The sequence below is a fragment of the Miniopterus schreibersii genome (genome assembly GCF_964146895.1).
Source record: "Miniopterus schreibersii genome assembly, chromosome: 3".
Taxonomy (NCBI): Eukaryota; Metazoa; Chordata; class Mammalia; order Chiroptera; family Miniopteridae; genus Miniopterus; species Miniopterus schreibersii.
In genome coordinates this window covers 71,777,892-71,803,954 of record NC_138103.1, presented here as the reverse complement: position 1 = coordinate 71,803,954, position 26,063 = coordinate 71,777,892, and the positions used below count along the sequence as shown (strand labels likewise).

At 43.6% G+C, this 26,063-nt stretch overlaps 1 protein-coding gene across 4 annotated transcripts in view; it reads left to right on the top strand.

Annotated features, from left to right (window-relative positions):
• Window positions 1–26,063, top strand: part of MAST4 (microtubule associated serine/threonine kinase family member 4) — a 291,926-nt gene that overhangs the window by 134,408 nt on the left and 131,455 nt on the right. For 2 of the 4 annotated variants that reach the window (XM_081132098.1, XM_081132097.1), the window contains exon 1: window positions 7,639–8,182. The exons of the other annotated variants lie outside the window; for them this stretch is intronic. In XM_081132098.1, the coding sequence (XP_080988224.1) occupies window positions 8,091–8,182 (92 nt within the window). In that variant the 5' untranslated portion in view covers window positions 7,639–8,090. Of the gene's footprint in view, window positions 1–7,638; window positions 8,183–26,063 lie in introns of those variants that run through there. 4 annotated transcript variants of the gene reach the window in all.

Sequence of the window (26,063 nt, the reverse complement as noted above, 5' to 3'; positions counted from 1 at the left end):
GTAACCTGCAGATCGCAGACCTGGAGCACTACCGCCGGGCGCCCTCGGTTCTCATGTGCTCACTGCAGCCCGGGGGGGCGGGGGTCAGTCACGGCCCCAGTAAGACTGAGTTTCGAACCTTGATTTTTGGACAAAAATCACTCTGCCCTAGTTCCTGTTTTCAGTCACTTTTTCAGAGGAAACAAAGTAACACTTTAATTCAGGCTTGCTTGCTATGAAGAAAAGTCAAAAGCTAATAGTGTTTTTTGTTCATTTCTTAATGCACCATTAAAATCTGCCTAAAAATCCTAGACTTAATGTTTTATTATCCTTTTCATTAGTCATCATGAGGATGATCAATAATGACAGCGCTATAAGAAAAAGCATCCCCCCAGGCCCAGAGCTGATGTGTAAAAGTTGGAAAAATACAAAAATAACAGTTGTTTTTAAAAACAAAAAAAAACCCGCCCTGCCAGGTGTGGCTCAGTGGCTGAGCGTTGACCTAGGATCCAGGCGATTGGGGTTTGATTCCCCGTCAGGGCACATGCCCGGGTTGCGGGCTTGACCAATGACTCTTTCATCATTGATGTTTCTATCTCTCTCTCCCTCTCCTTTCCTCTCTCTGAAATCGATAGATATATTAAAATAAATAAATAAATAAATAAATAAATAAATAAATAAATAAATAAATAATAAATAAAAATAAAACAATAAAAAAATAAAAAAAAACACACCAAAAAACGAACACAGGCAGCTTCAGTGCCACTTTGCTTTCTTCTCTTGTCCAATCTTCCTCTGCATCCCTCTTATAAAGACACTTAGGATTACACCCAGGGCCCACCTGGGTAATCTGAGATAATCTGGTCTCAAGATCCCTAGTTTAATCACATCTGCAAAATTCCTCCTGACATATAAGATAACATATTCACAGGTTCCAGGGGTTAGAAGGTAGATATCTTTAGAAGCTGTTATTCTGTCTACCACAATGGTCTTTATTGGCTTTATCATATTTCATATTTTTGGCTATTTCAGTATTTATTAACAATTGCCCCTGTTTTGTACCTTTTGGTTTCCCCCCCCAGTATTATGCAATTATAAGGAATACTGAGATTAATTTCCATGTGCATACATTTTTGTACACATACTTGATTATATTTGTGTAAATCCTAGGATGTCCATTTATTATATATACAATCTATATTTGTCAGTGTATATTATATCTATATGTTTATATGCACACAACACATTTGTATGTATGCGTGTGTGTATATGTAATGTATGTGTCTGTGGATGTGTGTTTCCATTCTCCAAATTGCTTTCCAGAAAGTTGGTAGGAATAACTTATTTCCTTGCACTCTCACTAGCATTGAGTATTGTCTTTTTAAATTCTTTGCTAGTTAAATGGGTAAAAATATCTAGCTGATGTTTTAATTGCATTTCTATGATAATTAGTTAGAGTGAACACTTTTCATGCCTAACATATTTATTCTCCTATGAATTAATATTTGTTTTAATTTTTTTGTTGGTATAAAAATGGCATAACTTAATAGAGATACTAAAGCTTGCTTGAGCACTCCTTGGCTAAAAAGACTGTGTCTTCACTGACATATTGTCCTCGATTTGTGTAATAATTTGAGTAGACTTTAACAATGGAATAAAATTCCGATTGCTACAGAAGCACATGGTTTCTACTTCTGTCTGCATATGCTCCCTGCATGCTACATTCACGGAAACTCTCCCCTCATATTTTAATGGGATAGTTTTCCCATCAAACTTAAGATGTCTGACTTGAAAAGAACTGATAAGTTAACCTTAATCCTATATTACAGAAAGGCCTTAGTGTCAGTTACTACAGGGCTTAATATAACTCCACTGACCCACTTAAACCAAATTGGCACTTCTTATAATTGTGTTGTTAATTCATGCTCAGGAGCTGGGTGACAAATGATGTGTCTTAGACGCAAGCTTCTGGATCAAGAAATACCGTGGCCTTGAAGTTAACTCCAGACTGAGAGTCTTCGGCAATGATTAGTAACTGAGGGTCACTGTTACAGTCAAAAGACATTTGGTATTTCTTACTAACTAGTTATGTACACATACATGTATACATACAGCTATATATACATGGTCTGTCTTTCTGAGATTTTGAAATTTGAGACAATAGGCCTGCCTAACAGGTACAGTGTATATAGGTAATGGAACGGACTCATGAAACTCAAAGAGGAATAGATAGAAAAATCTTGTGAAATATTTTCAAGGTGTGTCTTCAAAATATCAGGAGTGTAGACCTAACTTTGCTATCAAGTATCTTTCTAATCCTAAGCAAAGCCTCCCTCCCTTGCCTTAACAGTCATCCTAATGGTTGTATTGAGGACTTAAAGATGAAGGAGATAGAGCCCCTGTCCTCAAGGATCTCTCATTGTAGGGAGGACTCATCTGCAAACAAGCAGAGCCCAGTAGAGGAGTACCTAACCCCGTGGGGTCAGGAGGCCCACAGGAAGGCTGCCTGGAGTAAGTGGCAACAGTTTGGTCTTGAAGCAAGATAGGAGTTAGGCCTCCATTAGGGAGTTGAGGGTGCTGATCTCCAAGCCTTGCCCTCGGCTCCATAATTGGATAGCTTAGCTCTACTAGAGGCCAGGACTCAGTGTGGTTGATGGATGGGTCTTTCAGACAGCTGGTTTAGATGGAAAGAGACCCTCATCTCTGATCCTCTCCCAGTGCCTCCTTCCTGCGAATGACCCCTCCAGCCCTGTAAGTATGACACACCTTTCCTGTCCATTCCTTCTTCAAGGGGTGGAACTCCGCCAGGCTAAGTGTGGGGCTTCTCCCAGGACCTTCCCCTGCTTGGAAGTCAGAGGGTAGAGCGCTAGGGGGACGTGCTTACAAGCAGTGGGTATGACACGCTCCCGGGTCCTGCGTGCTGGGCCGCCTCCTGCGTGTTCTCCCCTGCTTCCTATCACACGAGCCAAGGCGGCAGTCATTTGGGAGGAAAGTGCTTCATTTCCCATATCAATCTGTGCTCTCTTGGATTTTGTAAAGTTTTTGGTTATTTGCTGTATTTTCTGGCCTCTGATTCTCCTGGGCCCCAGGGACTACCTGAGGAAAATGTCACATTCTGTCCCCATTTGGGCCAGTCTCTTGCCTGTCCTTTCCTGTCTTGGACCTTACCCTTTAACTCGCCCTTGGGGATGATGTAGTTCTCTGTTCAGTCTATCAGGAAATAGAAATCAATGTTACGTTACCTATTCCCTTTAGAAATCTTAATCTCGCTATGTTGTGATACTATTTAAAAAATGTTTTTTATATTCCAAGGATGATATAACCTTATTATCCGTCTCTCGGTTTTTAGCATTCAGATTTATCCCTTCAAGTTAATTTTTATTTATCTTTTTTATCTTCCTTCATATTTGAAAAATGTGAGAAAAAAATTGTTGAATAACATTAGAAGAGCTTTCTTTCAACCTGCTCCCATTGATGCAACTTTCTTCACATTTCTCGCCCAGTCTGGAAGCTTTATTCCCCAAGATGTGCAGTGATGACAAGGATTGCTCGTTCAAGATGAGCAGTTTGGTATTTGCATTATACCCTTAACCTCTCAAGACAGCATTTGGAAGGTGGCCAAAGTAGACCTGTAGGTGTGGGGAGGCAGTCACTTCTACGTGCTCTAAAGATGCGGTGGGTGGAAGTCAATTTATAGCAGAATCCCCAGACGAAGCCAAGATCAGGCAGAATATGTTTGGAAACTCATTATATGCCCCACTTTCCGTAACGTCTTCTCATTGGACATGGCCTTGTGGCCAGAGGGAGCTGACAGCCTCCCAGGCCTCACATCTATACTAGTAAACTTAGTCTCCCAGATGTCTAAGTTCAAGGTGAGGCTCCAGGGATATTTAACATTGTTCTGTGTAGGGAGCAGGAAAACCCTACCGAATGAGATGGGGCAGAGGGTGAGAAATGGAGAAGACAACTGAAGTCAGTGGAAAGGACCTGAATTTTTTACATGTAGGGCGGGGGTAAATAATGGAGAACTTGACCATTTCTGAAATGCTCATTGAGTCCCAAGCTAGTATTTCCATAGCGTGCAAACTTACTTTTCAATCTTATTTACCTTTCTCATAAAAACAATGTCAGATAATAGCATCCTGATTATTGAATGAGCGTCCTGGATCACAAAGCGTGTCCATTGCTGTGTAGGCTTAGTTGTTGTGCAATAAGTAGAAAATCTTGCTAAATATCTGTATGTAGACCTAGATCAACTATTGTCTTAAGAATTTCCAATAATCTCAATTCCCTCTAAGTTCTGTAGCCAGAGTTTTACCACAATTGCAACTGAACTATACTCTAGTTTCTGCCAATATAATTATTTTTATCTGTAGGAAAATGTCAGTAGTTCTGACGATTTTAATTCTTGTGTTTACTGACTGCATTACTTTCTGAATCATGGGTTCCCAAATCAAGTCAAACAGGTTAGAAGACAAGTTATACTTTAGTGTCACACCTACTCTCAATCTTAAATAGTGTGGGAATATATCAGCCACTTTCACTGCATTAACTAGTTCATTTCTGGATCCTCATTACTTTACCTATTTTTCATTTTGGATACAACCCAAATTCTCCCAAGTCTTTTAAATGTAAAAAAAAAAAACCCATAAAAAGTTACATGGTCGCTGGGCTGGGTGTGGCTCGGCGGTTGAGCATCAACCTAGGATCCAGGAGATCTTGGTTCAATTCCCAGTCAGGGCACATGCCCGGGTTGTGGGCTCGATCCCCAGCAGGGAGTGTGCAGGAGGCAGCCGATCAATGACTCTCTCATTATTGATATTTCAACTTTCTCTCCACCTCTCCCTTCCTCTCTCTGAAATCAATAAAGACATATTAAAAAAAAAAAGTTACATAGTTAAAATTACTCATGTCCTTACCCATCCCTTTGAGAATCTGCATGATGGATTCCCCAAAATGTACAGAGTAGAGATAGTAGTGACATCTGCTGACCACAGGCCAGGATATGCATCATTCACTCAAGAGAAGAAATAAATCTTTTCTTTCATTGATTTATCTATTTTAGTTGCTGTTGTTTTTATGGGTGCTGCCCAAATTCATGGGCTTTTCTGGAAGGACCATAGAGAGTTGGGAGATAGAGAATCATCAGGTCTTAAAACCATCCAGACTTGAGTCCCACCCACTGCGTCTCCTTCAAGTTACCTCTGCTCAAACACCTTGTAGGAATTCCTCCCTTGCTTCAGCCCTTTTCACCTTTGTATCCAAAGACTCTTCCACATAGTGGTTATTTCACTATTTAAGGACCTCTATCACTTGTCCTCTAAATTTTCTCAACACTTTCAACACAGAGTCCCTTCAACCCATCATTCATGTAGTACAATTTCACCTTCTTGATGGTTCTTCTCTGGGAAGCATCTAATATGTAATTATCCCTCTCAAACTTGGATACCTAAAAGTGAGCACAAAATTGACTCCCTATGCTTACCTTAGGGGGTGGGGGATGGGGGAATTCAAAGGGAATTTCCCTTGGATTCGGTTGTGACATTTCTCAGAGCCATGTTAAGACCTGAGGAATGTTAGCACATCTGTTTCCAGTTATAGAATGTAGATAAAAGTGAGTCAGTAAGAGAAAGTCTTTAGAATTTAAAAATATCCTCATGAGGTTCTTAAGAATTTAGGATCCTTTGAGAAAATCAGCTGACCTGCTAATACCAATAATTTTAGGGCATCTTAAGAGAAATAATAGATACCTGAGCATCTGAAGCATCTCTCTTCGAAAAGCATTTATTAAATGCTTGTCTAAATCAGGAACTGTCAGATTTTGGAAGTATAAAGATCAATGAAACATGATTTTACCCTTGAGGAACTCACAGACTAATAGGGAAGACAGCAGTAAACAGTCAATTATAATTCAGTGTGACCAGCAGCTCGTAGAGGAATGTTCAAGGCACCATGAGAGTGGAGGGCTGGTGTGGGGTGCCCTCTGCTCCACTCTTACATCTCTCAGCATAGTATTCTTTTAGCTCCTGCATATTGCCAGTGTTTAAGTGAAATGTGTTCTAGGCACTGCATGAAGGGGCTTAGGTATGTCATCTCATTTACGTCGGTCAACCTCCTAGAGGCTGGTCCTATCATGGACCCCATAAAAATGGGGGAAATGGGCAGAGATTGTCAGCCTTTAAAAAAATAACTTTTTACATACTTTACAGACATTTTTACTAAGAAGAAATGGCTTAGTATAGGGCAAAAATGCTGGACTAAGCCCCTAAGTATCTGGTGAAGTATATTTTGTCACTTGTAAAATTGAGAAAATATTGCCATCTTTGTCTACCTTTGTGGATTTCAGCGATCTGTGAAGGTTGTGTAAGCATTTGATGAGGCAATGCGTAGGAAAGCCCTGTACAAGAATTACCATCCGCAGCCCGTGTGGCTCAGCGGTCCAGAGCCTCAGCCCAGGAGCCAGGAGGTCTCGGTTGGATTCCGGGTCGGGGCACATGCCCGGGCTGCCGCGGATGCCCAGCAGGGGGCGTGCGGGAGGCCTCTGATCAGTGGTTCTCGCTGACGTTTCTATCTGGCCCTCTCCCTTCCTCTCTCTGAAATCAATAAAAACATATTTTTTAAAAAATAATTATTAGAAATCTTTAAGAGTCTTTCGGGCGGAAATACTTATGTGGGTTACAAGGACGAGATGTATCCCCGAGTGGACTCCTGTCCTTTGTTCACGGGTCTTCCTTGTTAGCTGCCCCACCCCCTTCTTGTACCCCTATTTTCTGTTAGCAGGTTTGTTCCCAGTATTTACTGGATGAACTCAACCATTTATACAAGTTATTTTTGTTTAATTAAGGAAAATACTAGCATCCCTTGCAATAACACACCAGCCTTAAGGCAGCTAATTTAAATTCCAATTCCTTTCTGTATGTACTTTTGCACAAGCATTAGATTTGGGAGTTATTTGAATACCATGCGCTTCTTCAAAATGAAGAGCAGTGACATTGATTCGACCTCCCCTTCATTCCTTCCATGCAAGCTCTAGCGCACTTGGAAGGGAAGTAACTCCAGCATTTGTTAAATAAATGCAGGCAGCGTCTTTAATCATGGTGGTTGACCATTTTCTAGATAAGTCGTTGCAGTCTGAAGCCAAACAGGTGTGCACTGTAGTAATTCATCACATGCCCGTAACTCGTAAATGTAGTTGACTGAGGTGAGCGCGGCAGCCGGTCGGCGTGGTCTCAGCAGGTATGAGGCCTCCCTGGAGCGTGTGCGCGGGGTCCACCCGCGGCGCATCCCCCCCCCTGGCCTCCAGGTGCGCGGGGCGGCTGGATTTATTTATTTATTTGGGGGGAATGATCCATTTGGGGCTCTGGGCTGGGGGGGGGGAGGAGATGCTCGGCTGTCCTGGCTCCTGGGGCTGGGCTCGCACCCAGGTCACGCCGCTCCCTTTCCCATGAGGCCCCGCTCCGCTCCCCCGGGAGCGCCCGCGGGTGGGGAAGGGTGGGGAAGGGTCCCGGCCGCCCACCCTCTTTCAGCCCGGGGCCAGGAGGCTACACAAAGGTGTCCCGCTCCAGGCCGCCAGGAGGCCAGTTTTGTAAAAGTGCTTTCAAGTTTCCCTTTGCGGGGAGGGGGCGCAGAAGAGGCGCTGTGGGGCTGGGAATTCTTCCCTCGCCTGTAGGCATCGAAAGGAAACTCCGCACTGGGCATGTTCGGATGTCGAATGGTTTGCTGATAAGCAACAGCCTCCCGGAACCGGGACTTAAAATAGTCGTGTTCCCCCCCCCCCCGCAGGAGCTGCAAATGGTATCTGCCAAAGAGATGACAAAGTACCTTGGACTGACCCGCACGCAGACGGCGTGTGAGCCGAGCGCGGCCCGGCTCCGGTAATTACCGGGTGTCGCTGCGGAGCGGCGGGAGAGGGCCAGCCCGGCTGCGGGCGCCCGGCCTCGGCGTGGGGTGGCCGCGGAAGGCCGGGACCCGACTTCTCAGCCGCCCCCCAAGTTCGCCGGAGCTCCGCGCGCAGCGCGCTCCTGCGCGGGGCGCGGGCGTCCGCCGGAGCCCCCTCCCCTTCCCCGGTTTGGTTTTTATGGCCTTGAACCCGCAGTGGATTCCAGGAAGGAATGGATATGTCTGACCCCAATTTTTGGACTGTGCTCTCAAACTTTACTTTGCCTCATTTGAGGAGTGGGAACAGGCTGCGGCGAACACAAAGGTAAAACACGCGGGGCTCCTCTGCGGGGAGAGGGAACGCGCTGGCTGGCTGCCTTAGAAATGGGGGTTTTGTTCATAGGGCGACAGTTTGAAAAGTTCATACCCTGCCAAGGGGGCACTGTTTCAGGTAGTCTCTCCTTGTGGATTTCAGGGGGGGGGATCCTGATGAATGGACTTATCAGGGTTCTTCTTTTGAAATGTGGATAATCTGAGGCTGGATTGTGGGCGGTGGGGCGAGAAAAAGGGAAGGGGGGGAGATACTTTGTCTCTTTCATCTGATCCTGTTTATCCATTTCATTCACCCGGACTTCAGGGCTTCTGCTTCTCTTTGTAGAGCCTTTCGGATGTCCCCTCTATTAAACATTTGACCTTTATAAGATGCAGATGTGCTGTACAAAGATAGTTCAGTTACCCTGTTTTGAATTGTCTGCTTAAAGAGACAGGTCTGCATAACTTTGCCCCCCCCCTTTTTTTTTTTACTGGTTTGCTGACATTTGTTTCTAATACAGGGCTGGCCTTTTCATTTGGTAACATATCGTTGACAGAATAGGTGGGAGGAAAAAAGACTTTTACAATCAAGATGAAGCTCATGCCACAAGTGAAAGGCAGGTTAGAGGTGCTTGCTGGCGCTTGGGCCGAGAGAACATGATTTTGAAGGAACGGTTTCTCCTCTCTCCACGTTGATGTCCGGCACAGAAAGGGGCACTCTTGTGGTTTTTGAGGGGCACACCCTCTGAGTTGTGTAAATACAGGTTTTTTGTTCTTCTTCACAACTTTGCCTTGCACATACACATGAATATGCATGAGAGCAACGGGGCAGCCAAATAAACAGGATGCAGGCTATCAGATTTGGAGCCTCATAATCTTTCTACTGCAGTGTTTAAAGAACACACGAAAATATGGTTCATTCTGTTTGGTTATACCTGTAACTTTTTGTAGCAAAAAAATGCAGATATATAGTACTTTGGAGAACTTAATCCTTCGCTTTATTTTTAAAATTTCCCATGGTATTTTTTTACATTTCAGATGCATCCTGGAATACTCACGTATATGCTATTTATACATACGCATATATTCATTAATTAAGCAAACACAAGTGCGTGCTTGTGTGTGTGAGAGAGGTATTTTTAGGTCATATCTACCTGCTAATGGAACTTGAACAGTGTTGGCACTGCTAAACCATGTTAGATTCTAAAGTTGTGCCTTTTAAATAGGGTACTTACGCTTTTTCTCATTCCATATATGTTCAGAGACACGCGGTGTTGGTAGTTTTTGTTCAAGCTGTGTCATCCTTGCACCAAACCCCCAAAACAACGAATCAGCTGAAGAGACATGTGCTGCACGTGAACAAGGCCTCTGCTCTCCACGGCAGTAGGTCTCATAACTCCTTACCTTTCCAGTTTGTCTGGAGCCCTTGGATATGTGTATGTTGTGTAGTCCTGGCTGTGATGCAGACTCTCCTCTCTCCCGGAGCCAGTTCTCGCAGAGATAAGTCTGCACTGGCATCACGCCTGTGTGTGTAAACCTGAAAAGCAGTTGGAGCCTTTCTTCCCTCTACCTACCTGTTGATAGTGTTGTTGAGACAGTCAGATGCCTGAAGAATTCTCAGGCTGGTCTGAGCTCAGCTTCAGGGCAGTATCTCTCCAGCCCAGAACACTCCAATTCAGACAGCTCACGCTGGCAGAGAGCCCGGGTTCTAAAGTAACCTGGGTTCTTCCCAGCAGAATGGGAGAATAGGAATTGGGGAAGCTGTCTCCACCCCCCCCCCCCAATCATGGACCCCTATTTTTAGTTGTGTGAAACAGATGGAGGGGGATTTTCTTCCCCACCTCCCAACAGTAGTGGTTGTCACAGCCTGTTTGTTACCAGGGGCTTCTAAGATCAGAGTTTGGAATATGTGTCCTAAAGATCATCAGTACATATCTCTACTTATTGTTGGTTTCAAAGGCCAGCATCACTGTATTATGTAGTTTGAGAAGATGAAGGGCAGATTTCCTCTTCTCTAGGGCAGTGTGTGTAGCTGTTGTGTTCCCTTATTATGCAGTGATCAATTCCAGCTTGGTGACCTTCCCTAAGGACATGTAGCATATGCTTACAGTGTGGCTCTTCCCCTGCTGTGACCTCGCTTAACTCTAAGTCCTGTCTCCTTCTCCAAGGCCCACATTAACCCTGCTCCTTATGTAGCTGATCAGGTTCCCTAACGCCATCCTTTGAAAAAGACCTCTCCATTCCCAAGGTGGCCTCTCCTTCTGCCAGCCTCGCCAAGGGCGTGCCCAGTGTCGAGGTGAGGACGCCTTGCCCTTGCCCACAGCAGGATGTGCTTTATTCCTTGGATACTCCCCTGCCCAAGCCTCGCTGCTTTTCTGCACTCTCACTGACTTTCATTCATTTTGCGTATTTTATCCCAGTGACTTGTTCTGATTAACATTGTAATTTAGAGGACTTCATCTTAACCTTTCTTTAATATTAGCTTCTTGTGTCTGTGAAAGAGTAAAATCTTGTTTTGAGCCTGTGGATGAGCGCCTTAGAGCTCCAAGGGATAGGGTGTGTGCCACTTACCTTACGAAAGAAAGAGGCTGAATGATTGCAGACTCTTTCCTTGAATCTATGGGAGAAATTGCCATCGTGGAAGAGCTTTGGTTTGCTACATCCCATCTGCCTTACCAGTTCAGCATGACACTGGTTTGTTGGCTTGTGCAACTCTCACAGGAAACTTTAAAGGTTTCTCCAACTCGGAGCCCTGCCTGGGCCTGTAACTCCCTGGGATCTTGGGGAAAGATGCCTACAGACTTACTCCAGGCCTGGACTCTTGCAGAGGACTGATGAGCTAAAGGCCTGGGCCCTGTGCTGTGTCCCAAAGACGATATATTGTTCCCAGCATTATTTTCTGTCTCGACCTTGGCAGACATTGGGTTATCTGGATGTATGTTGTCTGCTGCTTTGGTGTAAAGCTCACATGTTCCATTGGAAACAGTTTCTTTTTTATGACTGGCTTTGCACTTCTCTCCCCTTCTCTTATTTCCTCAAGGCGGTCTCCATACAACCATTTATTTACCTGCTGCGTTGAGGGACAGAAATCTAGGCTGAATGGGCAGATTATTTCAACCAAAATTTGTTGTTTTAAAATGAAGTAATAATTTCATGCTTTAGAGACTGTAAATGTCATAGGCCTGTGGACATTCCATTCACTTGAGAAATCATCACATCTTAGAATGGAAATGAGTTTGCCTGCTTTAAGTTTGTAACATCTTATCTTTTCCTGCTGGATTCAAGATGTTGTGGGGAGGGGATCAAGCATCTTTTACTTATATCTCTCTATGGCACTCTGTAAAGAAAGGGCTACCATTGATTTCTAAATGTTGCTGCCCCATTTTGAGGTTTACCTTTACTTTTTCTTAAGTACAGTCTAGTGCACCTAGAAGATGCTTGATTGTTAATTTTAATGGTCAGAAATATGTCATGTTTTCATTGTGCTTAAGTGATAATCTTCAAACCTCAATGACCTAAATCAATAAAACCCTTATCCATGCCTGTGGGCAGGTGACTCAGAAAATAACTTTGAGCAAGCTTCCAAATATATTTTTCTGAGAACCCCATGGGATAAAAGTTCTTTTGGGTTTTTTTTTGGTGTTTTTTTTTTTTTTGCTGAATTCACATTACTCAGCAATTGCTATGAACAGCAGGTATATTCAAGGATCTTCAACTAACTGCTGTAGTTGTCAGAATGTATTGAATTTTTATGTACACTGCATCTTCCCCTCAGAAACATCTGTAGTGTTTGGTGATTTTTTGTTGTTTGTTTGCTCATAAATATGTTGTCTTTAAAAAGTATGGAGAATACACTTCTCTCCTTACCTGACATGTTGAGTATTAGTGAACTTGTACTCATCCGTTTTATGGAAAGCCTAGTTAAATCCCCATTTATTGAGCATCTATTGTGTGCCTGGGCACCATGACCCAAAGCTGAAAGCCCTGGGCTTGCCATCAGTGAGGATATGCAAACGAATCATCACAAACTCGGCTACAGAGAAGTACTTACAAGGTACACTTAAGCCATAGGAGTGGTCAGTGGGTAAGAGAGATTTTATCTTCAGGGGCCGGGACACACACCACCTAGAAAAGGCAACACCTCCAGGAGATTTTGAAGGCGAAGTTGGTATTCATGAGACAGAGGACAGGGCCTTCCCAAGGGGCAGAATAAATGGTGTGTACAAAGGCATAGGGGCCTTGGCAGCACAGCCTTCAGGGGTCTATACATAGCTCAGTATTGCTGGAGCATAAAGAGCCAGAAGCATAACTCAGTCTTGCTGAAGCGTGAAGTTTGAAGTGGTGATATAATATAGCGCAGTGGCTAAGAGGGTGGACCTGGAGCCAGTTCACTGGGGGTTGAATGATATGGGAAAGTTAATGTGTTTGGACTTTACTTGTTCCATCTATAAAATAGGGACGAGTAAATTACTTATCTCATAAGGTTGTTGTAAAGATTGAAATGTGTTCATAGGTGTCAAATGCCTAATGCAATGACTGGCATATAAAAACTCTCAGTAAATTATAACTATGAATATTGTTACTGTCATCACAACAAGGAGGTGAACGGTGGGCGATGAGGCCGAGGAGGAGAGCTGAGGCACTTGGTGTCTGTGGGAGCCTGGCCTTCATCCTTGGGAGAGAGCATGGATATCCGCCCTGGGAGCTCAGGTCTGGGAGTGGAGGGTGGGACCTAGAAACCAGTTAATAAGTTACCGCAGTAGCCTATATAAAGGGTTCTGCAGGCCTGAGCAAAAATGTGGTGAGATTATGCCTTTGAGAGATGCTAAAGATATGAAATTGATGGAAGTTGATGAGCCATTGGATCTGAGGGATGAAGAAAGATTTCGCAAAGGCCTTGAGAAACCAGGGAGGTGGAGGAACCACCTATCCGTGTGAGCGTGGGGGAGGGGAAGGCACGAGAACTTGTACTCGACCCTTTCATCCTCAGAAGCTCAGTTAATCCACATTATCGAGCATCGGAATGTGCTGATGGCCATGGCCCGTTGATTCCTTCATTCAGCCAATATCCGCAGCACCAGTGTCCGGGGCTGGGCAAGGGATATAGTGCTGAGCAAGACAGTGCTTGGGTCAGTTTCCAAATAGTGGTCAGTATTCCAAAGGCCGTAAGAGCTGAGAACTAGGGGTGTGGGAGGCTGCTTTAGATAATGTGGTCAGGGAACATCTGGAGGTAATTTTAAGGGACATCCAAAAGAATGAGAAAGAGCTGTCCCCAGCGAGAATCTGGGGGCGGGCATCTGAGGATGGTGAAGGCTCTGAGGCAGGAAAGAAAGAGCCCCAGGCAGGCAGTGGGATGTGTAGGTCCAGGGCACTCAGGGAGCCTGGCCCAGAAATAATAGTCTTGGGGGTCACCACTGAGACTGTCTGAGGAATGTGGCAGATTAACCTGTGGGAGATGCCCCCCGTGAGGAGGGGCGGAGGTGCAGATAGGTGCAGACAGATGACCAGGAGGGAGTCCTGTAAGAAGGAAGGGAGCCGGCAGTGCTCTCGCAGAGTCAGGCCTCCAGGAGGGGCTGCGAGCACTGTCACTCCGCAGAGATGAGCCGCCCGCCTCGCCCCTGACAGCTGGCAAGTCAGGATGCCCACGGGCAGCGGGTGATGGGCAGGCGGGGCGGTGACAAGCCAGAAAACCGTAGTGAAGTGAGGAACTGGAGGCCTTGGTGGTAGCCACTCTCCGTGGGTAGCTAAATGCGGCTCTGACACATCGCCTGGAGTCTGCGGATTGGCAGCTGGCCGGTCAGCCCTCCCGCCTGAATCACATCCCCTTGCTCACTGTTGCTCACTTGATTCGGCGCCCAGATAGGCTCTGGCGGTTTCCTTCCACCTCCTGTCTGGAAGCTCCGATTGTTTCCACGCCCCAGTGAGTGCCTGCTTTCTCAGTGTTTCCGGCTGAAGTTTCCCTTTCTCTGAAGCCTGCCTCTGAGCGCCTCTGCCTCCACCTGCCGCCACTTCGTCTCCTCCTGAGCCCGGCCGTGTACCCTGCCTGTCCCTCCGGCTTCTTCCCCGGTGGCTGGGGCCTGCAGGCCTCGCTGCTGCCCTCGTCCCCTCCTCGCCCGAACTGCAGGCTCTGCCCCTCCCCGAGGCCCTGTGCTCCCACTCCTTGCTTTGCCCAGGCCTGTTGCATGCAGTTCCTTTCAGTCTTTTCCCTTTTTCATGCCCTAGACTGTGCTCTCTGCAGGTGGGACAGGCCTGCCTGTCACTGCAGGGCTCGCCCTTCAGGCCTTATCCCGTAGTGAGCTCTAACACTGGGAGAACCCAGGGGGGTGGCTTATGAATGCCCTGCCCCAGCCCAGTCGGGGATAGTCCTCCAGAAGAGCCGGAGCCCGGGCCAGGGGCTGGGCGGCAAGCTGAGTGATTTCAGCAGCGAGCCTGCCGGCCCCTCCAGAGCAGCGGCTTCTCAGACTCTGCTCACACACTATGAAGGCGTACAAAGGACCTGAGCAGGCAAATGCACATTTTGAAAGATGTTGCTTTTAGCCTCCAGCATGCAGCTTACAAGACATTACAGATTGTTTGTTTTGCCCCTTGACTATGCAGGTCCTTTGTGGGGAAGAGGGAGGCAGAAAGGGAAGGAGGAAAGGAATGAGAGATAAAGATAGAGACAGAGAAACAGAGAGAGAGAGGTGAGAGTGCAAAAAGTAGGTTTCAAAAGAAGTTTGTTAAATACATCTCCGTGTGCTCCATGGGCAGGCAGGGGCTATTCATTGCTATTGGTCAGCACTGGGAGGGGGGTGCTTCAGTCAGTTCACAGTGAGGGGGTGGAACATTATATGCTTTAACGGCTTTACACATCTCTCCTGTTATCAGAAGCCTAAGTAATGTCTTTGAAACAGAGGAACCTTAAGCCTTACGGTAGAGACCATCTGCCTTCTAGACTAAAACTGCCAGGTGTTGGGATTGAGACATCATTTGAGTCCGTGTGTGGAGATGAAGATAGTCCGTAGAGGAGAAACTTGGAGTAGGACTCATTCTGAATAATTTGGGAGATTCCTCCTTGTGTTGGTTAGAATGGAAATAGGCTGGCTCCTCAGGGAGATTAAAACTGGAGGCTCCAAACCCCCTTCTGCCCATGTACACACCCATCTCCAGTGGGTGAGCACTCACCAAGCTATTTTCGTCTGAGCTGTCTTTATTACCTTTAACTAGTCATTTGGGAGTGACATCATGGCAACTGAGTAATTCCTTTGAAAGTTAAGTAGTAGAGACGAGATATTAAAATGGTCCTGGGGCTACCTGGATGAAAGTAGGCACAGGATGTGAGTAAAACCATTTATTAAAAGCCAAGTCATTCTCTAGCAATAGAAGTCTTGGCTGTGTGGTAGCAAATTTGGTTTTTGTGATAAGGGGCACATTGTATAACTAGAGATCTCTAAGTGTTCACATGGTTGTTAATGCTTGCAGTCCTGGCACTTTCTTTTCTCTTTCTCGATCTTGGGAATTAGGAAAGTTCCTTTGTGAACTTGGCTGTAAATTTTGAAAATGTTGACCTTAAACCTGATTAACAGAATGAGAGGACCTGTGGGAGTTTTAGCTACACTGATGGCTATTGGACATACTTATTAGAGAAGGTAATTACGCCAATATCAAACTGAAGCATCGTGTTGTTTTGTTTTAAAGAAAAAAGGCCCAAGCAGGGAATTCAGGCTTTGATCTGCTTTTGAAGGTGAAGTGGATTGGTAAGGAGAATAGACCGTCATTAATGTTTATCTCTTATCTTAAGCTCCTCCATTGCTTCCTTTATTGTAAAAACCTGGGACTTCCTACATTCTGCTTATTTTGTGGTTTTCCACTTATCAGTGACTCCCATTTTGTTAGAGTTGGGGTCTCTTAGGAAACTAATCGCAAGAAAAAGTGAGGGCAAAGTCCTGTCTTGACGTGTGGTGGGCCAACCACTATGTGCGCTCTGAAGTTCTCAGATAGGCTTTTAGCTCTTCACAGGTGGGAACCAGCTCATGTCCCTGGAACCTTCCTAACCTGGCGGGGAGTTCCAGTTGCAGATATCTTTTGGAGGGTGATGTATTAGGTTCTGGATGACTCACCTGGGTGGAGGGAATGAAGAACTAGTGAAACTTGCTGGAGTCTCCTAGAGTCTAGAGTCGGAGAATCAGAGGGAAGAAAAGTGACTCGAGTCACCAGGCTTGTTTTGCCGAATGAGTACTTGCCGAAGCTGTGTTTGCTGTGCCTTTATTCTAATTTTAAACATCTCAGCGCATGTTGATGTCTCCAGACCCTGACTGTGACCTTACTGCATTTCTCTCTCAGGGGTCTCTGTTAGAATATTATCTAGCGACTGCCAGATTTCTTAGCCACTAAATCTAAAGAAAATTGCTGAACCTGTAGCTTGCATAAAAATCACCTATGCCCCTCTCACATATCTTTTATAATGTCATATGATGAGTAACTTTCATTAGAATTTATAATTATTAAATGTTTTCCTTTTACAGATGTATGGAGGGGTTAAGGGAAAAAAGTATGTTAGTCATGGGAAAAACTGCCTGCTGAATAAGGCACTCTAGGAAACATGGTAAACGAAGGCTTTGTTACTGCAAAACAATAGCTATTAAGTGCCTATTATGTAATGTTATTCCCCACCTCTGATTTGGAATGGCTTGTTGATCTTGGAACTTGAGATATAATTCCTGTAAAAATATTACTTTCACTTGGCTTATCTCAAGACTTCTGATACAGAATCAACGACTTTTCCAAGTAGATTACCTAGGTTGGGCACCGAGCATTGGAGATGCGGAAACCCTGTCAGACTTTTTTCCATGTGGGGATTAGTTTTATCCACGGGGTATTCTCCATTCTAGTACCCATCCAGATTAACACAAAGTATTCGCTAATCCAAAATATGGTTCATTGTAAAATTAACCTATGCTTGCTCAGCCACCTCAAAGGGCAGACAGGTGGCAAAACAGCTGATAGGCACGCTCACCGGGCTCAGCAAGTTGAATGGATGATTATGAATTTGCATTTTTCATAAATGATAGATCCTTAAATGAAGGATTATTAAAAAAAAAATTTGATTTCAAGTGGCCATTGTGGCCAGTGGTGGGACAGGTGGAGTATAGACTAGTTCAGGGTTCTTGTTATATATTGTGCAAAATGAGCTTTATGCTTATGAATTCTAATTTCCTGTGTGTTTAGGATTTGATGTTCTGTTGTTAGGTTTTTATACCACAAAGTTAGTAAGGAATAAAGATTGCCATATTTTTACTGTGTGAACTGCAAAATTTGTATGTGGCTTTCTTAATAGATATCTTCTCTCCTGTCAATTTTAGGTAAGTTAGCCTTGAAAATCAAGGCTTTAAAGGTGAAAAGTCAGGAGTGGTTTTTAAAAGCCTTGTTAACACAGGAATCAGGTACAAGATCAGAGCTCTGCTTTCTTTAGTCCAGTTTTGGATCCTAGTGGTTCTTATGTTGTTTTACCAGCACGGCAATTGCCAAGATGCCCTTGTGATTGGTAGACTTCAGTTTTCTTTGAAATTGTGATTGATTAGTTATCATTTGATGGCTTCTTAAAGGAAACTCTTTAAACAAGAGAAATTGTGGTTTTTCTTATCTTTCAAGTATTACTCTTTTATAATCAATCTACCGTCTCACAGAAGACCTTGAGCTGGTTAGAAATTAATATAAAGCAACTTTTTGATGCCATTCTTAGGAAATACGAACATTTTGTGGAGTGGGTCCCAGCTTTAAAATCCACGAGGAAAAGGGTTCTGGCTTTTGGCACGGATAGACATATTCAAAAATGTTGTGTTCAAGCCAGAGTAAATACATATGCCCATTACTCTTTCTTCCAGTTAACAGAAGTCACTTCTAAACACTTCTTTTGGCATTAAGGAAGCTCGTCATGACCTATTGTTCCAGAAAGATTATAGTTCTCATTTTCAGCCAGTTTTCTAGTTCCCATGCCCAGCCTGGAGCAGAACAAGCAAGCTTCGCCTTTCAGACCTTCCATTCTTTTAGGGGTGTCCAGCAGGCAGTGGCTTGTAGCTGTTTCTTCAGCCACTTAACAGGTTTGATTTCAAATCTCTTTCATAAGAAACTAACATGTTTGGAGGGGATTCATGGCCCAGCATTTATGGATTTTGTTGGGAAGTTCCAGGTGTGTATATATCTTAAACTCTATGTTAAGGCCTATTGGACTATAATGATTTTGGTTTTGTTCTGCTTTGGTTTGGTTTTGCTTTCTGGTCATAGAATTTCTTAAGCTGCCTTAGGGATTGGATCGGGACGGCGTAGCCCCTAGTCCTGAAGGCCATGTAGCTCCTCTTCCAGTTCCTTTTCTTTGGCTGCCTTAGAGGCACTAAAGAGGAGTCAAAGGATTACAAACTGGGCCGAAAGGTAGAGAAACCGGGAGCCAGGATCTGGGGATTTGATCTCAGAAACATGGGAAGTTGATTAGATTTAAAAATACTTAGAGGGGGTTATTTGTGAGTTGGTCATCTCTGTGTGACCCCCTTTCCTGCTGTGTGGCTTGTGGATGATGAGCCTGAGTCACCTTCTGAAACCTGATAGCCTAATAACCTAGTTTGACTGTGTTTGTGTGGACAAGGTCTGGGAATTCATTGAATCATCATATCATTCATTCATTCAAGTACCAAATATTTACCAAGTGCCTTTTATGTGACCAGGGCTGTGAGTATCACCTGGGAAAGAAAGGTATGGATGGCCTGATGCTTTTTTTCAAGTGGCTCAGCCTAATAGGTTTAGAAGTCAACGTAGACAGAATTACAATAACGTGTAGTAACCGGGAGTTCTACCAACATCAGCAAGGGAGGAGGTAGAGGGAGAATATCTGTTGAGGCCATGTGGATGCGCTGCTGCGTTTACTCCTATCTATAATGTGTGTTATACAGACGGAGAAAACTGAGGCCCAGAGAAATTAATTAACTGTGCCCAGATCTCACCAGGAGTAAGTGGTAAACCTGGGTAAAAACGTTAGTATCCTGTCCCCAAAGGAAATAGAGCTCCAACAATATTCTAATTATTGAAAATAATATTTGTAAAGTAAGATTTTAGTATCTTGATTTTTATAGCACAGTAGCCTCCTGGCAATTGAAAGATAATTTTATCTTTGCTATAGAAATGCCCCCGCTGTCTGAGGGAAGAGGGTGACAGATAGAAGCGGGTTTACTTTGTTTTACAGCTGCCACCTGCTGATTCTCTTTCCCATTAATGGAAATTGCATATATTTTCTCCTATAATTTTCTCATTTTAAAGTAGCACAGTTTATAATGGTACTCGATTAGGCTTGTGCTTTTAAAAATTGAGGTTTTACTTATGGTAGAGCTCTGAACAGCTGCTGCGTTACAGGCCCTTTGAATGAATGGTACCCATGCCTATTTTTCTAAGGTTTCCCTGTAAGTATGATAGAGTCCTGTGCCTTCCCATTAGTGTATAGATTATGCACACATCTCAGAACCCTGCTGGTCCTGTGACAGTGCATGTAGGTCATTTATAGACGGGCCGGAAGGCCTTGCGTCCTATTGGCGGTACAGCGTGATTGCCAGGAAAGAGCTGCTGGGAGGTTTTAGAGATGAATTACTTACAGGCTCCTTCCCTACCTTTTAAAAATATAATAAATCCTCTTGAGTTATGCTAATGTTAACTAAGTTTTTTAAGGAGGTGAGTTGATGGCACTCACTTAAATATATCTCTTTCTTTGGGAAAATCATTGTAGAGAACTAAGAAATAAGTGCTTTGTTGTGCATAAAACAATTGTGTGAGAACGGAGTATAAATAACGTACAATATACAGCTGGCACAAATATTGTGTTCAGAATTCTCTACACTGCAGAAACCCTTCACCGGCCGTCTCTTAGCTCTTAGTGGTACAACATGAGCTGCTTTCTAAAAGTGAAAGAAGTGATGAAGTCTCCCCTTTAGGTGCTTTTTTTTTTTTAAAAAAAAGTGTATGTGTATATATATATGTCTTTATTCGTTTCAGAGAGAGAAAGGGAGAGGGGGAGAGAGATAGAAACATCAATGATGAGAGAGTCATTGATCGGCTGCCTCCTGCACACCCCGGACTGGGGATCGAGCCCGCAACCCGGGCGTGTGCCCTGACCGGGAATCGAACCACAATCACCTGGATCCTAGGTCGATGCTCAACCCTTGAGCCACGCCTGCCTGGCTTTAAGTGCTTTTTTAAACCAACATGAAAGAAGGTGTTTTGCATGGCCACCAATCCAAGCCTAAGATTTCTTCAAATTCCTGCTAATGAGGGTTTACCACTTCTATTTACTTATTCCTGAAAAAGGAGGTCCAGGCGGCTAGGTCTGTTTTATCTTGTTTTGTTTTCTAAATACAGTTTATTGAGATACAATTTACATATACAGTCAAGCCATCCTTTTTAGGTGTGCAGCTTTATGAATTTTGGCAAGTACAGTCACATAACTACCACCACAATTAAGACACAGCGTATTTGCAGCACATCAAAAAGTTTTAGGTGTTTTTAATTGCTTGATAATGCTAATAATACAGGGTTAGAATAAGATATTTGTTTTGCTCTCCCCTGATCCCCTTTTTAAAAAGTTAGGTCCATATTCTACTAAGATTCGATTTTCCCCCTAATGTCCTTACTTTGGCTGTTCCAGGGTCCCAGCTAGGTTGCCATGTTACACTCCATCATTCTGTTTAAAAGTCAGTTTATTAGGAAGATGATTAACACATAGTTTGATTACATGGTTGATAATGTCACGTAGGTACCAGAGAAATGTATCAGAGTGAGATATTGGAAAGAAAAGCAGAAATTACAAAATTGTGTGGCCCATCATTAATATATAATAGCCCCTTTGATGCTACGTAGGTGAGGAAGTTACAAGAAACCAGAGAAACAAGTTCGACTAGCAGAAAATTGTTAAAAATAATTTGGGGTTGTCTGTTGGTGAAGGAAACAGGGCCCTGAGGTGGAACATTTGGAAGGCGTAGGCTGTGGGTGTTGGAAAGTGGTACAGAGCTCTGGGAGGAACCTTGGAGCCTTTACGTGCAAGTGAAGGCCCAACAAAGGACACATTCAAGATTCCTTATTTGCTTTGTAAAATAATTTATCACGATTCTCCACTATTTTTATTATATTTTATTTTCAGTGGAATGCAGATAGCTTTTAAAATAAAGTTAACCTTAACACATACTCAGGAATGGAGAAAATATAACAGCCATAAAGAAAAGAAAACACCCCAAATTCTAGTACTCAAACATAACCACTATTAAAAATGTGAGGTTATGCTTCCGAGGTTTTTTTCTGGGCACATATGTGCACACGTGTGTATACATACCACAAAACCCGTATTTTATTGTACCTCCCGTTTTATGAGCTGGTTTTTTTCCGTAAAGAGATTCTTTAAATACCCAGCTTTACAATGGTATGATTTCCAGAAACTTTGAAAACTATCTATAATGTACAAGAAGGGCTGGGGTCACCTGTAGAGTTCTGGGGAAGCGTTCACACCGTGCTCAGCGCCGAGGAGCTAATGCACAGCCTCACCTGCCGCGGGAGCGGCCGCCAGCTCACTGCCCAGCGCTGAGGGTGCGCCGTTGGCCCGGTGATGCCGCCTTGGATGGTCTCACATTTTAGGGCCTGTTTTTCTCCACCTGTGTTCAGATCTCTCTCGAAATGTTTCCTTGAAAGATACGAATGCTAACGCGGAGAGATTCCAATTACCATCTCCCCACAGGTTTAAATGTTAAACCTCAAGATCTAAACTTTATCCCTTGTGTGTGAGCAGGCTTGCCAGATGGCAGGCCAATTAATATATTTTTGCAAGGTGTAGAAATGTTTTTTCTCCATAGGGGAACAATGAATCCATCTGCTCCACACCTTCCTTTCCCTGTGTCCTTTGGGAAAAAAATCATCATTGAATTTTCATAAATAATTACGCAACTCTCTAAGTGATACTTTCTGCTTTTTAAGGGACATAGTTTTAATAATTGAAACTTCTTCTTAGTATAAGGATTTAAAGAAGCCTATGTCATGTATTAAAACATGTGGACATCTAAGTTTCATCCAGAGCATTATTTTTTTGGTGGGTGGGCATATAGAATCATAGGTCAAAAGCTGATTCATAGGAGAGTTAACTTGGAAGAGACTTTCAGAAACATCTAGTTGAACTCCCTTATTGTAAGATGAGGAAATTAATGTTTAGGTACCAGAGTTTCAAGCTGGTAAACAACTTGGAACCCGGATGGACTTGGAACCTGGTTTTCAGGTTCCAAAGTAGGACAACCTTGGCAAAAATAGAACCTTTGATCTCTCAAGGGGAATAAAAGGAATGAGAACCTCGAGTAAGGCCCAGTGAGGAGAAGCAGCACACATATTTATGGCCTATTCTCCCTCGAGTTTCAGGCGCTGAACTGTACACACTACTCCTGTAGTTTCTTTTCATACTCACAGTGGGAACTGTACACGGTGTGAACTGTGCACACCACCCCTGTAGTTTCTTTTCATACTCAAGTGGCAGTTCAGATCAGAGCGTGATTATTTGTCTCCATGTTGCCTCCAATTCTGTTAAAGCTCCTGAAGGACAAGTGCCACATGCTTTATATGGTGTACGTTCTGGGCCTGGATAGAATGAATTACTGTATATATGAATGTCGGGGGTGGTTTTACCAAATCCTCGCAGGGAGTGTTGGAATTCTAGGAGAGTTACCACATGATAGCTTTGCCAAAGTCTGACAGATTACAATACAGAATTTGGTTTCCTTTCCCTTATGGTATGAAGGAGCTCAGCACTGAATATTCTAGAAGCTTCTCTTGGGAGGAGTGTTTCACCTGTAACCCTGCTTAGTAGCATCTTTGCTGTCTTCCATACTTTGTCATAGTCGAGTACAGATTGGTTAATATTAGATGAAGGATTTAGACTTGTTTTTTTTTTTTTTCTTTTGATAAAGTTGACTTCCCTTCCTCATTTCTGGTCAACGATCTGTAGTCAGTTCATTCAGTAGAAAGAGTTCAGACTCTGGTTCCTGGCAGACCTTGGTTGGAATCCTGACTCTGAAAGAAGTGGCGGTGGCCGGTCGCCCTACTTCTGATCCTTGGTTTCCTGTCTTTAAGTAGGAAAAATAACCAGCATACCTGTTCTGTACCTTAAGTGTAAGATGCATTGTGAAGCGTTTAAACCTGGGGTAGACAAACTACAGCCAACCAGCCAAATCTGGTGCACCACCTGTTTTTCTTCATAGAGCTGTAGTAGGACACAGCCATACCAGTTCATTGAGGAATTATCTGTGGCTGCTTGTGCTACAGTAGCAGAATCCAGTAGCTGTAATATGAGACTCTGGCCCAAATATGTACTATATTACCCTTTCCACAAAGACTTTGCCAGCAAATACAGGCACTCAATAAGTGTTCATTTGGTCATTTCAGGTTCAGTCTTACACTTTAAAGAAAAGTAGTTCAGGTGTGGTCTTCTCTCGTAATCCTTCTAAAGCCCCTGCCCACTTCTGGAGTATGGCCAAAGCCTTGAACCATGACACAAGACAGAACACTCTGAGAGAGGCACCTCCATGGCTCCAACACCCTGATGTGCAACATGTCTTGACTTGAATTGGGTGCTGTGTATGTTGCAGGAATAGAACTTCCTCTAATCCTCGTGTAAGTACAGGCGTGCTATGTTGTTTGCAACATGTTTCAGTGTAGTTTAGATTATATCTCACGAAATAGTACTAGGTATATCTAATCTATACTTCTTCAAAAGCTTCCCAGTACAGCCCTAAAACTGGAATTTTTTCATCTCTAGATACACTAGAAAATGATGATTACACATTCCATCCCGTGTTTAGCAAAAGCCTCCCTGAAATCTTAGAGCAGGAGTTTTCTGAAGTGACTCTGGGCCATTTCAAAGACAAAGTTCTCAAAGGAGTGATATAGTTTTTTGTTTGTTTTGTGTTTTAAGCAAAATGTACTCAGAGTTCCTCAACAGTTTTGATTAGGGACACCCTGGTGTCTAGTAGAAAGCTAAGGCCGGAATGGGCTGCTGGAATGTGCCCGAGGAGGACTTTGTGATTGCTGGCTGCACTCCAGCTTCCACACGGAGGGGAGAGAAAGACGGGGACTTCTGAGAGCGGTTAAAGGACAATTAGGCTTGCTTGTTATTTTTAATTTTTTTAAATGGTATTGAGGAATGTTTTTCTAGAATAATAAAGGGATTTCTAAAAAATATTGAACATTACCTTGTCTCTTTCTAAAGAAGACCGTGAAGAAATTGTAAAAGAATTACCTAAAATTTTGGAAAGTTTTCCTTGACTCTTTCTCGTGGCCCTTCTCTTCCAGCACCTTTCATGTTCCTAGTGCTTTCCCTACACGCCTGTTAGCATTTATCCCAACATGTTGCATTCTGTGTGTGCTCGTCTGAATTCCCATCTGACTGTGAATGTCTTGAGGCAGAGACTCTGTGCCAGCATAGTGCCTGGCACATAATAGACACTTAATAAAGGTTTATTGAATGAAAGCACTCCACAGTGAGCATATTCATGCATATAGCTTTTTCTGTCTTTTGGAACTACTGCCTTAGGATTAATTCCCAGAATAGAGATTTCTAGGCCAAAGTGACATGAACGTGTTTATGAATCTTGATACATGATGCCAAGTCGCTCTTATGTCTATTTGAGGTTCCTTCCAAGTTTGTGACTCTCATATTGCGTGGTACATTATTACTAGATTGGCAGTCTGGTGTTCCATATTTTCTCCAGTAAAAAAAAAAAAAAGTGACAGGAGAGTACACCATCGCCCTGTTCAAGTCTGGAATGAACACTACATGTGCTTTAGGAAGAAAATCTTCTGAAAGAATAAAAATCCCTGCTGTGGAACTTGGGACGTGGAGGGAGGTAGGAAGCAGGGACCAGGTATAGGATAAATGATATCGCTAGAGGGGAAAATAACTCCTGGAGTTTTACTACTGCTCTGAACTTTGACTGTAGTGTTACCACTATTTCAAGAAAACAATTGAATATTTTTTACTTGCTTTGTCCCCTCAGCACATTTAATGTTCAGATACAAAACATTACTACATGCAAATTGCTGTTCATGCACATTCCAAGGTTTGCTTTTATCAAGGTTTGGAACAGTTTGTCTAATGTGTTATGCATTTCTGTTTTCAATTGATCTGATTTGTGTGTGTGAAATAAGATTGATACTTCATGTTGTGACCTTGGGTGACACGAGCTTTTTTTGAGTTTAATATTACTCCCCTCCCTCATCTAGTATTTGGCAGGCTTATAAATTACCAATGATAAATAGCCATACCTGCCTTTCAGCGCAAGTATGCTGTTGATGAACGCAGAGTCATTGGAACACCACCTTGTAGATGGCACGGGCGGTTTGCGGAGGCCAAGCTGAAGGGAGCAGGGGCCATGTTCATTTAGAAATACCCTTTGTGGAGACTGAGTGATCTACTGAACAGCTTTCTTTGAATAAGCTTCAGTAGGTGTTGTAAAGAATTCATCAGGGTTTGTGTTATGTGTTCCACTGTGTGTATACCCTTTTCCAGGGAGCCTCACTCCACCCTGGAAGCCATAACTTCAGTTTCTGGAAAAGGGATATTCAGATAAAGGAGTCAGGGAAACTTCCTACACGGTAGACTTGGCTTTCAGAGTATATCCCTCAGCTTCCCCAGGGCCTTGACCTGGGCAGACATTTTTAAGGAGAATCTTTGAGAAACCAACAATTACACGGTGGTACGTGGCCACATGTTGGTCATTCCAAGCCACAGCTGGAAAGGACTCTCTGAGCATTGAAGCCAGTGTTTCCAGGGTCCCCCCTCACGTACAGGCCTTACAGATAGGTGGCAGGCCATGGCGAATCGAGGTGGGAAGTCTTTCCAAGAGTTCTAC